Source organism: Pleurodeles waltl, chromosome 1_1 (genome assembly GCF_031143425.1).
Source record: "Pleurodeles waltl isolate 20211129_DDA chromosome 1_1, aPleWal1.hap1.20221129, whole genome shotgun sequence".
NCBI lineage: Eukaryota > Metazoa > Chordata > Amphibia > Caudata > Salamandridae > Pleurodeles > Pleurodeles waltl.
In genome coordinates this window covers 432,150,842-432,165,035 of record NC_090436.1, presented here as the reverse complement: position 1 = coordinate 432,165,035, position 14,194 = coordinate 432,150,842, and the positions used below count along the sequence as shown (strand labels likewise).

At 46.4% G+C, this 14,194-nt stretch overlaps 1 protein-coding gene across 1 annotated transcript in view; it reads right to left on the bottom strand.

Moving 5' to 3' along the window:
• MRPS27 (mitochondrial ribosomal protein S27) overlaps nt 1-14,194 on the bottom strand; it is a 260,540-nt gene that overhangs the window by 43,940 nt on the left and 202,406 nt on the right. Inside the window, exon 8 of the mRNA XM_069224131.1 lies at nt 11,771-11,873. Coding sequence (XP_069080232.1) covers nt 11,771-11,873 — 103 coding nt within the window. The remainder of the gene's footprint in view (nt 1-11,770; nt 11,874-14,194) is intronic.

The following is a 14,194-nucleotide window of genomic DNA, read 5'->3' as shown; positions in this document are numbered from 1 at the left end:
CCCACAACTTATCGTGCCATGCTTCGCCATCAGTGACCTTTCTCAAAAGGGGGACAATGCCACTCCAGTGGACTCAACTGAAGTACATGGATTTGGGAGTTCCTAAATATCTAATTTCAGGACAAATGCACTGGTCCAGTTGACGTCTCAAGAGTTTAAAAATACTTAAGGATTTACCCATAGAGTTTCCTTTATCATCATAAAGTAAAGTGTTCTGCATCCCATTAAAATATTTTGTTCACCACACCGAAGTACAAAAATGGGCTTTGAAAACAACTGAAATATATTTTTAAATGTTTGCACTATTGACTTGGCTATTTAAATGTGTGTTAGGAAAAACCCGATACCCTAAAGCCCTTCATTTCACACTTTGTACAGTAGGTCAGACAGGAAACGCTACAAAATCCTGGAACTCTAAAGTCAGAGAAGGAAAAGTAATTGTCTGACCTCTGTCTATCAACACAGAGCAAATCTGACAAGACAAACAAGAATTAAAGGCATCTTTATTGCTCCTTCACTTTCTGACTAAATAGAACACCTGTTCTTTGTCAACTCACCAGAATGGGGAAATAGGTCCTAAATATAGCTCGTCTTGATAAAATTCGACTCGCCATAGCAAGTGGGTGAGAAGATTTCTTGAGGGCTCTACTTCCTTAGAATGGCTGGTATCTTCACTGACCGAGAGCTTGGCAAATCTGCTGCTGCTCATGAAGACCAAGTACCCTCTAGCGAATGGAGGACTGAACCAAAATGGATTGCGGCTCTGCTACCGCTACACCACACAGAGAGGGTCTCCACTGGCTCAACGGTGTCCAGTAAGGGAGGAAAAGGCAAATTAAGAGCAACAGAAAGTTAGTTCACGCATCGCCTTCTACCAAACCAGTGTGAAGGACCAGCAAATAAACGCCAATAAACGCAAAGCACAAGTATAGAGAGCACATATTAACTGATGGAGCCGAGAACACGGTGGAGGTACAGGAAGTGACAGAGCCTCTTCAAAGGACAGGTGGGTGATGACTGGACAAGAGACTGTTCTTTTCCTGAGCTCCAAGGGAAAAGTAGTTGGATAGATTTGTTATACAACTGCTGTTGGAGAAAAAAATGGAGAAAATACATCATAATCCTGAGCGGACATCGAATCATTTTTTTCAGGGTCTCTTAAAAGCAATTAATTATCCTGAAGGTGCTGAGCACGTGGACATTTCCTTCCATTTTAGCATCAACCGTGACAGTGGTGAATGTTTTAACACAACTGTTAAGTCACTGTAAATGTCTAGAACGCTGGCAGTAGATTGTTGAGAAGCATTTGGTGTTATGCCCTTGGGTTTACGTTTTCCCAAAAGCACATACATTTTAAACGTCAATATTGTCTATAGTATGTCTGTTCCAAAACACTAATTTTCTGGTTCAAATCAAAGCTTCAGTCCCTGTGGGGCAGATGCGTCCCTAGACCCACATAGAGCACCTTATTCTTGAACTGTTCAAATATGGCTAGGTGGCACACAAGCTATGCAACTAAGGCAGATGGGAAATGCCTGATGGAGCAGGAGGCCGAAGTCATGGTTACTACATAAATTGTTGGTTCGGCGAGTGTATGCTGGTTTAGAATTAAAAAAGGGAGGATGGAGATCACATGGTATCCTGCTTAATTGAAAGGAGGGATGACGAAAAGGAAGCAGAGGAGAGGTTCACTGGGGTCTGGCATACATTCTCTCATTTAAGTTCAATTAATACAGGCAATGTCTCTTCCAAGAGATAAAGGTGTTTTAGCTGATGGATCACTATGGTGTTCTCATCTTTTTAGGTCTGGTGTTATCCAAGACCTTTTGAATTTACTGAAATCATATGTAAAATAAACCAACTTATAAGGGGTTTCAGACAGCTCTCTTCATCCATTTGTCCCATTAGTCTGTTATTGTGTCATTCATATTTTTATTCTTCCCACTATAGCATACAGAATGACGAAATGGCTCAGCCCACTCCAGCTATTGGCTAGCTTCAATGTGAGTGGCGGTATTCTGCCCTTTCACAAGGAGTACATTCTCACACAAAGTAGTTCAGTGGCAGGTACTACCTATGGCAGTGTGTGGTTTGAGACCAAAATGTTTTTGCTTTTAGCCAATATTTCTTTAGATTGGTGAGAACCTAGCACCTACCTCAATACTAAATTTGTCAAAAATCCATGACACAACAAGCATTGGCAAAGCCAAAAGGATGGCGGCCAATGCCAGAGCTAATGCTTGTTACGAAATAGATTACAATCCCCACCCCTAAGACAGACACAGCCAAAGCTTCTTGCTAGTAGGAGTGCCACCTGGAATTAGTGATCAAATTGGCATTACAAAATGCACCTTCTCTGTGATAAGGCAGAAAACAAGGCTACTGTCAAGATGGCTATCCACACTGCAGTCAACGTGATGTAGTAACTATTTAAAATTTAATATAATTTCCTAACTAAAGTCAGGTTTCAAAGAGATTAATATATTTGGAAGAACCCCTATTTAAAAGCACGAGGCTTGATGTTAGTGTTTGGTAGCTGCCTCATTTAAAACTGATGAAACCAACACATTTCTGATGAAAAAAACAGACCTAACAGGCTCTCACACGTGAGGCCTTTTTCTTGGATGAAAACTCATCTGTCACTGGCCGCCGATCGTCGTGTGTGTGTGTGTGTGTGTTGGGGTGGAATTCTTTCTGGGGGGGTAGCTTGCACGACTAAATCACAGGGCATTAAGAACGTTTCTTTTTTGGCTTTTTTATAAACAATCCCATGCTTTCTGGTTTGTATCTGATGAGAGGGTGTTCCAGGTCTTGGCGGCGAGGTAAGAAAAATATCTGCCGACGGAGGATCTGCGCTGGATGCGGGGGATGGAGGCAAGTGCGAGGTTGGCGGAGCAGAGTTGCCGGGTGGGGGTGTAGAAGCCGAGTCTGCTGTTCAGGTAGGATGGTCTGGTGTTGTGAAGTGCTTTGTGTGTGTGGGTGAGGAGCTTGAAGGTGATCCTCTTGTCGAAGGGGAGCCAGTGTAGGTCTCTTAGGTGGGGGGTGATGTGGCTGTGGCGAGGGATGTTGAGGATGAGTCGGGCGGAGGCGTTTTGGATGCGTTGGAGGCGTTGAAGGTGTTTGGACGGGATGCCTGCGTAGAGTGCGTTGCCGTAGTCGAGCCTGCTGCTGACGAGGGCCTGAGTTACTGTTTTCCTTGTTTCGGTTGGGATCCATTTGTAGATTCTGTGGAGCATGCGGAGAGTGTTGTAACAGGAAGAGGAGATGGCGTTGACTTGTTTTGACATGGAGAGGGATGAGACGAGGATGAAGCTGAGGTTTTGTGCGTGGTCGGTTGGTGTCGGTGGGGTGCCCAGCGAGGCTGGCCACCACAAGTTGTCCCAAGCGGAGGGGGTGCGCCCAAGGATGAGCACCTCTGTTTTGTCCGAGTTCAGTTTCAGTCAGCTGCTTCTCATCCAGTCAGCGACGGCCTTCAAGCCCTCGTGGAGGTTGGTTTTGGTGGTGTGTGGGTCCTTGGTGAGAGAGAGGATGAGTTGGGTGTCATCGGCGTAGGAGATGATGTTGAGGTTGTGTTGACGGGCCACTTGTGCGAGGGGGGCCATGTAGATGTTGAACAGCGTCCAGCTGAGGGATGAGCACTGGGGTACGCCGCAGATGATGTTGGTGGCTTTGGATTGGAGCGGGGGAGGCGGACTCTCTGGGTTCTTCCGGAGAGGAAGGATGTGGTCCAGTCGAGGGCCTGGTCTTGGATCCCTGCTTTCTGGAGGCGGAATTCCAGAGTGTGGTGGCAGACAGTGTCAAAGGCGGCTGACAGGTCTAGGAGGATGAGGGCTGATGTTTCTCCATTGTCGAGATGGCTTCTGATGTCGTCTGTGGCGGCGAGGAGGGTGGTCTCGGTGCTGTGGTTTCGTCTGAAAACAGACTGGGAGGGGTCGAGGATGTTGTTGTCTTCGAGGTACCGGGTGAGTTGTGTGTTGACGATTTTCTCAATGACCTTCGCCGGTAATGGAAGCAGGGAGATGGGCCGGAAGTTCTTCAGGTCTTTGGGGTCTGCCTTTGGTTTTCTGAGTAGAGCGTTGCTTTCGGTGTGTTTCCAGCTTTCCGGGAATCTTGCTGTTTCGAAGGAGATGTTGATGACATTCCGTAGGTGTGGTGCGATGGCTGCGTCTGCTTTGTTGAAAATGTGGTGTAGGCAGGGGTCTGATGGGGATCCGGAGTGGATGAAATTCATGGTCCTGCGAGTTTCGTCGTCGTTGATGCTGGTCCAGGAGGTCAGGCGGGTGGAGTTCGTGGAGGGAGGGAGAGGTGTGTCCGCGGTGTGAGTGGTGTTGAAGCTGTTGTGGATGTCTACAATCTTTTGGTGGAAGGCGGTGGCTAGGGCGTCGCATAGTTCTTGGGAGTGGGTGATGTCGTTGACGGTGGCGCTGGGGGTGGAGAGCTCCTTCACGATGTTGAAGAGTTCTTTGCAGTCGTGAGCATTGTTCTCTAGGTGAGTTTTGAAGGAGGATATTTTTGCTAATCTGATGAGTTGGTGATGGCTGCGTGTGGCGTCCTTGAGAGCTGTGTGGTTGTTAGGTGTGCGTTCGAGGAGCCATTTTTGCTTGAGTTTACGGCAGTTGCGTTTGGAGGCTTGGAGGTCGTTGGTGAACCAGGTGACTTTTTTGTTGATTTGTTTGTTGGAGGGTTTCTTGAGTGGTGCGAGGTGGTTGGCGCAGTCGTTGATCCAAAGCTTGAGGTTGTGGGTGGCGATGTCAGGGTTGGTAGGTGGTTTCTAGGCTAGGGCGTTGGTTAGTTGGTCGTCTGTGACTTTGCCCCAGCGTCTGCGGGGTGCTTGCTCGGTGAGGTGGTGTTGGGTTTGTTTCTTGAAGGTGAAATGGATGCAGTGGTGGTCGGTCCAGTAGAGTTCGGTTGTGTGGTTGAAGGTGACGTGGTCGCTTGTGGAGAAGATGGGGTCTAGGGTGTGACCGGCTATGTGGGTGGGTGCATTGACGAGCTGTCTGAAGCCGAGGTTGATGAGATTGTCGATCAGGGTGGTGGAGTTGATGTCGTTATTGTTTTCGAGGTGAAAGTTCAGGTCCCCGAGAAGGATGTGGTCCGTGGAGGCGAGTGCGTGGGTGCTGGCAAGGTCGCGATGGCGTTGCTGAACGGTGCCCTGGGTCCAGGACGTCTATAGATGAGCATTCCTCTGAGGGTGGTGTTTGGGTCGGTGTGGATTTGAAAGTACAGGAGTTCGGTGGAGCTGAGGGAGTCGTCGGGGTGGGTTTTGACTTCGAGGGTGGCCTTGTGGATGATGGCTATGCCTCCTCCGGTTCTGTTGGTGCGGTCTCTGCGGGAGATCTTGTACCCGTCTGGAATGGCTATGGCGATGTCAGGTGCTGAGGAGTCGTTCCTCCAGGTTTCGGTTAGGAAGGGTACGTCCGGGGAGGTGGAGTTGAGCAGGTCCCAGAGCTCGATGGCGTGCTTGCGTGCGGAGCAGGTGTTGAGCAGTATGCAGCGGAGGTAGTTGGTCTTGGTCCTGGAAGGTTTGTGGGCTCTGACGCAGGTGAAACTGCAGTTGTGGCAGGTGAAAGGCCTGTGTGTGCTCTTCGGAGTGGCCAAGAAGCAGGTGGTGTCTCGTCGGGTGTTGAGTGCGCGGAGGGTGTCGGCATCGTATCGGAGGCTGGAGATGTGGCTGTTGCGGGGTCCAGGTGTTCTGGCGCTGGGCGTGGTCCAGGCGCGGACGGGCTTGCCTCTGGCGTGCCAGTGGCACGCCCGCTGCGCGTGACCGCCATTAAGAAGGGAGGAGAAGCTGGGAGGTGTGGGCGAATGGGAGTGCGGGGGCAGAGGGAGTGGGAAAAAGGAGCGGGAACGGCGCAAAAAGAAAAAAGTGAAAGAGGGCAAAAAGGGCCAAAACGTGGGAAAAAAACTGAAAAAGTATGAAAGTGGCAAAGGGTAGAAAGCCGAGAAAGGCAGAAAAAGGCAGAAAAGTGGCAAAGAGTGGAAGGCCGAGAAAGGCAGAAAAAAAGCAGAGAAGAGACCGACAGAGCAAGAGGAGACATTCCAGAAGAAACACTCTAGCGGATCGGGGTCAGGAGGGCCTCGATCCCTAGAAGCAGCGAGGGTGGGGAGCGGGAGACACAGGCACGTCTTGGTGGTGCTGTGCGTGCGGGGAGTGTTTTACCTGGCCAACAATACTGGAGGTCCTGAGAGTTATTCTGTGGTGGGAGATTTTTAACTAGAAAGGCCGTGCATTTTTTTTTTCAAAGAGTAAATATTAAAATTAGGTTACTTGATCAAGTGAGTCATATCTGCTCCATCAAAAATACAATGGCTCCTGTGGGCCACGGTATGTGCACATAAAGTGGCGCACAGAATGTACTTTACACCCCCCACAGAAAGCGCTTATTGAACAGTGGATGCATTTAGACGGCCGCAGTGCTGCAGGACAGGCTCCAGCCACAGGCATCTTCCACAGAGGTCAGCTCTGTTAATGTTCGGCTATTCCAGGAAGCATTACTGGCGGTGAGCTGTTCTTACGCAACGAGCGTCAAAGTCACGGGGTGACAGGCACGCGAGGCAGACAGGCAGAAGTCAAATGTATTTTCGGAAGAGGGATGCCTTTGGCCATTCTATCAAGTGTCGCAGGTCATGATGTCGAGCGAGAATCAATGTCTGTATCGAGGTCAGAAGTGGATGGCATTGGTCAGCTGAGTGCTTTCAAACGGCATTTTAACCTTCCTGTGTTCAGACTGATAATCTGTTTGACTGAAAGAGTCAGACGAAATCATCATCTTTAGCCTGTCACTGTGCGAATCTGTCTGTGCGTCATCCGCGTGCCACCACAGGCTTTCACTGTGTTCCCTCAGCTCCACACAGGGACTGCTCTACGACAACTACGCATCACGGAGACCTTTAAAACAATACTTGGCATAAGGGCTATCGCATGAAAGAGGGATATATTATGTGAACCCCGGCATTTCAAGGACAGGGAACAGGGTCGGACTGGGAAAGAAAATAGGCCCTGGCACCAAATTAAAAGTGGCCCCTATTTGTGCATTAAATAGCTAAAGAGTGGCCCATGTCTGAAAACTGGAGCCGTTTTCAACTTGTCAAGCCATGCCGTGTGAGTGTTTTGCGCTACAATGAAGACAACATGGGGATCAGCTCACTGCAGACCGTTTGTTTTAGTAACAAAAAAGCAACAGTATAAAACGCAGCACAGCTGACTATTAAACAAGCCAACAAACAGCCAAACAACTGCCCACGCACTGACCTGTGAGACCAGCTCGTCGGACACTGCCAGTTCCATAGCCCTGTCCGACTCGGACAAGGACATTGACAGGGGCCCCTTAAGAAAATACAAAAAAACGACGGTCTATTCCACGTTTTCACAACCAGAATTAAGAGCGCACGTGTTCATGTCGGGGTGACAGCTCTTCACTTGAACAGGAATACTGAAAAGAGCTGAAAGGAGCCATGTACGCCTCCGACGCACAGTAAATGATCGGCAATATTTATGTACAGTGTGGAAGAGGAAAATACTCCAAATACGGGCTTAACACAGAGTCAAGAGGCACAATTACCAAGATTCTCCCTTTTTGATCGGCATCAGCACAACTGGATACATGCTGCAGAAGGAGCCTGGGACTTCCAGCACGATATTGGTGGCCATGAGCTTTGCAGCTGCCTGCACTTACAAAAGGGGTTCTTAGTATCCACTAGCCCACTGTACTGGAAGTTCCTGCTCTTACAGAAGGGGTTCCAATTATTCACTAGTCTACTGGAGTGTCTGCTCTTACAAAAAGGGGTCCAAAAGGGTTCTAATTAGCCACTAGCCTAATGGAAGTGCCTGCTTATGAAAGGGGTTCTAAGTATCCACTAGCCTCCTGGAAGCACCTAGTTAGACAAAAGGGGTTCTAATTAACCAATAGCCTCCTGGAAGTTCTAATTATCCACGTTTCTGGTCTTACAAAAGGGGCTCAAAGGGGTTCAAATTATCACTAGCCTACTGGAGTGCCTAGTCTATCAAGTGGGGATCCATTTATCCATTAACCTACGAGAAGTGCCTGCTCCTATAAAAGGGGTTCAAAAGGAGTCCTAATTATCCACTAGCCTACTGGAAGTGCCTGGATTTGCAAAATTGGATTTCTATGCTTACCATGAAACTCACTGATATACACAACCCTAAACGTCTGGTTTCAGTATTCTAACTTGAGCCCTCGAACAGTTGCTGAAAGTGATTGTGTGTGAAACTTGCTGCACTTTTGTCACACAAATATTGTAATAATACGGCATCTCATTGCACATGTGTGGAATGCTTTCACAAGTGCACCAGTGACTGAGGGCCACGACAGAAGGGTAGAAGGAACACACAGAACACCCGCAATAGGGGATGTGAAGGAGTAGGGCCACGTTAGGGAAATAGTACAAATACAAACCGTTGTTTATCATAAAGGTACAATAGTTTTGTGACCCCCCCAATAGCTCAGATTACTTTATACTTGTGCTCAATATGGAAGCTCGATCAGCCATGATGATTATCTATTCAAGGCAGCCTAGACGAAGCACTTGGCTGAACTTAGTGACTTAGCTTAGCTTAGCTCCTTCTAACTGTTTAAATACCTCTCTGTGCTCTTTTAAGCACTTGAGGGCCACCAGTCTACAGCCTGTCAGTCTCCATGACTTTGGCTAACATTTGGAGGAGATGCAATGTCCTCAGCATCGAGATACTGTGTTAAAAGATGGGCTGGAGCACTGCAGACGCTTTCATTATAGTTTATATTATGCAGCATTAATAACAGGAAATAATGCAAAATCCACTGTAAACAGCTTCTGTGCATCATGTAACAATAACGGAATCAAGGATCTTCAAAGGATTGTGCAACACTTAAGAAACTTTAGAAACAGAAATCATCGCTCGCTCTGACAAGAAAAACGGTAACACACAAGATTTTGGATTAACAAAGCTTGGAAAATACCAAGCACAGCATTAGATGGGTACTGATTTGACTTCTTGAGATGTTATGACCTCCGTTAGAAGTGTGTAGTCCAGACAGATGAGACAGAGCATTGCTAGGCAATATTTTAATTAAACCGGTTCTATACCTCAGGTTCGAATTTTAAATCATTTTTATTGAGAACAGAAAAACACAGCTTGGCACTGCACACAGGCACAACACAATGAAAGAACAGTAGCACATTTCAACAGGCAATATGAATACTAAGACTCAATAATTCGGTCAACTTATTATATAAGGTCACAAAAAAACCCACACAGGAACAGCCTTCAAAGACCAGCAAAACCCTTCAATAAGACTGGAGAAGGGCGAGCAGAGAGTGGTGTGTGTTCAAAGCTCTCCAAATACTCGTAACTATCCAAAAACAAATCCTACCTCCTCTAGTCCTGTAGATGAGCCACTAGCAGTGATCTTCGACAAAGTATAAAGGATTAGCATGAGACAAGCCTGCCAAAAGGGAAAGTCCTAGCAGCAAACAACGAATAATAAGAATATATTGTGAGCTCCCCTGGGAACTCTCTTCAGCCTTGGCAGAGGGTGACATAAGACATTCACAGGTGCACTCTGGTTCAGAACTAATGGAAGCCCTACCTTCAAGTTTGGCCTCAGTCTTCTGGGGGGCCAGAGGGAGACAAGGTGCTCTCTGGAAATCAACTATCCCTCCTATCTTTAGCAGGGGCGTAGCTTGGTCAGTAAGAATGGGAGGGGTGAGCTTCAGATTTTCTGACAACCACGCCGGCTAATGTTAAAATACATTAGCTAACATAATGTTAAAATACATTATGCGGGCCTAAGGGGCAGTTGACGGGAGAGAACTGTGGATTGGTAGGAGTACTAAGTGAGAGGCAGCTTAATATTTTGAAAAATAAATAACATTTTCAGGACTTTTAAAACAGAGGGGGAGAGTGTATGTGAGTTTTTGTCTGTGTGTGCCCAAATGCTTGGTGAAGTCCGACAGACATCTCACCATACCCGAGTAAAAGCCCAGGCACCCAACCATTTATCAGGTAATACATGCGTTATGGGGTGTAACACCCCGAACACCTTCTTGAAGCTACGCCCCTGATCTTTAGTTCCTGTCTCGCCTGGGCTAGGTTAAGGAACACGTGAGCACTCACTCAGAAATGTGAAGGTAAGACTTCCTGGTTGTAGCCCTGGCCACCTCAGTCAATAAGACCAGTAGCATGTTCTCCCTCGGATTTCTGCCAAAGCAGTCTTTCATAGGGAACTTAATGATCTTAAATCCTCCTTTTGGCAGAAAAATCAGCCTCAGCTCCTCTTACTGCAGCATGCATTTCATTTTCAGATGGAGGAGGTGTCCAAACCATTCTGACATAGGTGCTCCAAGTTACATTCTCCCGGGGCTTTCCTTAGTTTGAAATGCTCTGAAGAATGTAACAACACACTTTTCAAAGTTACCTCAGTAACACGATGCCAATCTCCTTCTTAAACGCTGAAACCAGCCCGTAAAGGGTGCTCATGCCCTTTCCCATTCCCTGTCTCACAGATCTTAAACTGCTCCGGCAACTTTTCCACAGCCACCATTTTGCCTGATATCACTAAGAGGATTTGTGAAGGTCTCTCAATCCTTCCATCATCATCTTCCCCTGAGAAAGAACTTTACCAACAAGTTCATATGCCCCGTGGAGCTCGCTATGTAACCTCTTCGATGTAAAGACATAAGGAGATCACGTTTCCTTTCTCTGTCTTTTATTTATTTCCCTTCAGCAACGTATAATCAACTCAGACGTTTTTTATTGTTCATAAAGTAAATGGAGCACCTGCTCCTTGGCAAGAAGCGAACAGTGTGCGGATGCCCACAACCCATCAACTCATTTGCCCCGCCGTGTTGCAGCCAGACTTTACTCAGCAGACGATGGGCTGCCATTGCAGTATGGAGTAGCTCGCTCTGTTGGATCTCACCTCAGCTCTTTCTGTTGCCACAAACCGCCTGGCACTGCGAGACACCTCTCTGGGCTGGTATGCCAAATTGCCTAGTGACTCTTCTGACTGTGGTTTTCTTTGCCTCCAGTGATGTCAATTACCAGCGTGTTGCTACTACAATTATATGATCTGAAGTCACAGGAAAGGGGTGTAGAACTCCAATCATCCAGTTCCGGCCTGGGTGTCTCAGTGCACGGGTAGGTTATCACCACGCAGTCATCCATTTCAGCGGTTCACAACCTCTCAGAGCCAGGCTCACTAAGCCTCAGCATTGTATCAGGACCTCCAAAAGGGAGCCAGAGCCATTGAGAATGACAGCCAACTTGGTGCGTGGCTGGTTCCACCACCCAAAAGCACAATATCTGGTACATCTGCACTTTACATGACTCAATACAATCCCACAACAGAGAGATTATGGTCACATCAGAACAAGATATGGTGGAAAATAGAACAAAAAAACAAAGCAATCTAGATCAAAACTGGCAGGGGTGAAGGAGGGAAAGGGAGCTACAAGAAGGGTAAGAGCAAAACTAAAGTACAACAATCGGACAACGGCTTGTGGTTATTTGTCAAAATGATCAGTGCTAAAAACAGATTCTGTCTTAAAGACCTTCGTGCTCATATTTTAGGAAAAGAGAAGGAACAATCATCTGGATGAACTGTGATCTTTTTCTGGAGGGATGGGATTCATTCATGCATGTCAAAATCTAGCTAAGGCCTTGCAAATATGGTCGAAAAGAATGTATTAAAAGGAACAACAAAGGATAGTATGTGATTTCGAAATTATTTCAAAAGAAAACACAAATGAACGTTTTCGATCTGTAACTTACCGAGCAAAGCAAGTCCATATAGTTGGGAGCTAAAGGCAACTGTATTTTCTTGTTCCAGGCCTATGAGAAACAAAGATGCTCCAATATTCCTCTCATCTTCCCACTGAAATGTACGATTAAAAAAAGAGAAAAAGAACTAAGCACATACTATGCACCATTAAAAGGTAAAGTCAGAGACTAAACTCTTCAAGGACTTTAGTTAGGCATGTTTTCAGGAGCAAAAGGAGAGTTCATGTGGGAAAACATCATGACAAGAAAAAAATCTACTCAGCAGTAACACCGGTTATCAGTCATGGGTAACTCCATTAAACTGATAAACAATGATATAATTCTGCACACATGAAGGATGCAGAACGATTTTCATGGGAGAGAAAACGGACTTTTCAGTTATAAAACCAACAGTGACTCTTCTTTACATATTTGTAAATAAAAAACAATGGATTAAAAAAAGCACCCAGATATGAAAAAGTACTACTAAGCAGAAGTAGAAGCACTGAAGCTCAAGCATTTTTATTTTGCCCTTATTAGAAGAGAAGCAATTAAAGGGAAATTACATAGGCAAAACACTTCACATAAAGTAAAAATTGCCCTGTAGCATCAAGGCATCAATGACCACCGTATCGTGCATCGTAACATGCAGCACAGTGGTAGCTGATCCCCGATTTCCTTTTAACAAACTAGTTAAGGGATTAAGTTGACAATAAAAAAAATCTGTGCTTCTAGTCTTATGGCTCTAACAGGTAGGATGGTGAGTTGTTTCTAAAATTAAGAGACCCATCGAGTGGATTGAATGTTACAGGCACCTAGCTTTTTCATCTTTATCAATGGCTCTTTTTTAATACTCAAAAACATCAGAAGAGAATAGCAAGTTGATCCTTTCAAAATGTCGTGGCAGTCATGGGAAAATTTGCCTGGACTGGTTGAACAACTTTAGCATGTATTTACTACAGAAAATCAGCTACCTGCAAAACAGCGTTTGAAGAAATGATTCATGAGCAAAAGTCATGCTATCTTATTAACTAACTCTTCATTCTGCCCTTCTGCAAATTATACTCTGGAGAAAAAACAAGACCAAGTGCTTTTACTCATCCACAGATCCTTTAACCACAGTATACATCAGAATCCAAGGAGTTGATCTGCAGAGTTCTTCAGGGTTCATCACTCAGCCCAAATCACAAGCTCCAAATTCATCACCATCATATTATACGCCAATGACACCCAACTTATCCTCTCTCTGACAGAGAAGTCCACCACCACCAGAACTAACTTCTTCAATTTCACGATCAACGTAGCAGACTGGATGAGATCTAACTGCTTGGAACTCAACTCTGACAAGACGGAAGTGCTGACCTTTGGGAACAAGAAATCTCCACAGGACTCCACCTGGTGGCCTTCAGTGCTTGGAGCAACAACCACTCCAACTGACCACATCAGAAACCTAGGAATCATCCTGGATGACAAGCTCAACATGACAGCGCAGGGCAATGTGGTCAGATCCTTCTGCTTCCACATTCTTTGCATGCTTCACAAGATAGCTAAATGGCTGCCCCTGAACACCAGACGTACCATCCCGCAAGCTCTCATCACTAGCAAATTAGACTACGGCAATGCACTCTATGCCAGGATCTCCAACCACCTCCAGGCCATCCTGTATGCTACAGAAAGACACACCCTTGATATCCAACACACCCACATCTCACCACAACATCTACTAATGCAGCCAATTCACATTCCTCACACATGCATACAAGGCCCTGTACAATATTGGACTCGCATGCCTGAATAACAGCCTGCACTTCCACCAGATAACTGCACTCAGACATATTCTCATTTACTAATACCGCTACACCCACACAAGCAGAACAGGAGGTCGAGCATTCTCCTACACTGCACCAGAGACCTAGAACAACCCACCCCCTCCAAAACACATCAGGGCTCCTGCCTCACTTTTGACTCTGGCTCTTTGATTGATTTCTGCGGGGCTAGAGACCCAGCACCAGTCCGTGTGCTTGCTCCAGCGCCTGCACACCCTCACAGGTGCTTAGCTGTGCCATTCAAATCTACATGACAGTAATGTATACAAGGAAACAGAGATAGTACAATGAATAATTACATGCCTAGAAGGTACTCACTCCTTAGATCAGCTCCTAGGATTCCTATGTGTATGGTGGTTAAAGCATCACACAAGTTGTGAGTCTCTGGTGGAGAAACCACAGCACCAGGGTCACTGCTCCTGTCTACACCAGCAGTCAGCTCCTCCTGTAGGGTTGGCTTGCTCCTTTCCTTTTGCTAAGGCAGGACTCCTCGGACTTGCAGGACAAGATAGACAATTTTTCCTCCAGATCAAACTCCAGGTGATGTCCCCTCACCTCTGGGGAAGCTGGCTGTCAGGCAGAACCCAGCTCTAGTCTAGCAGGATTCCTC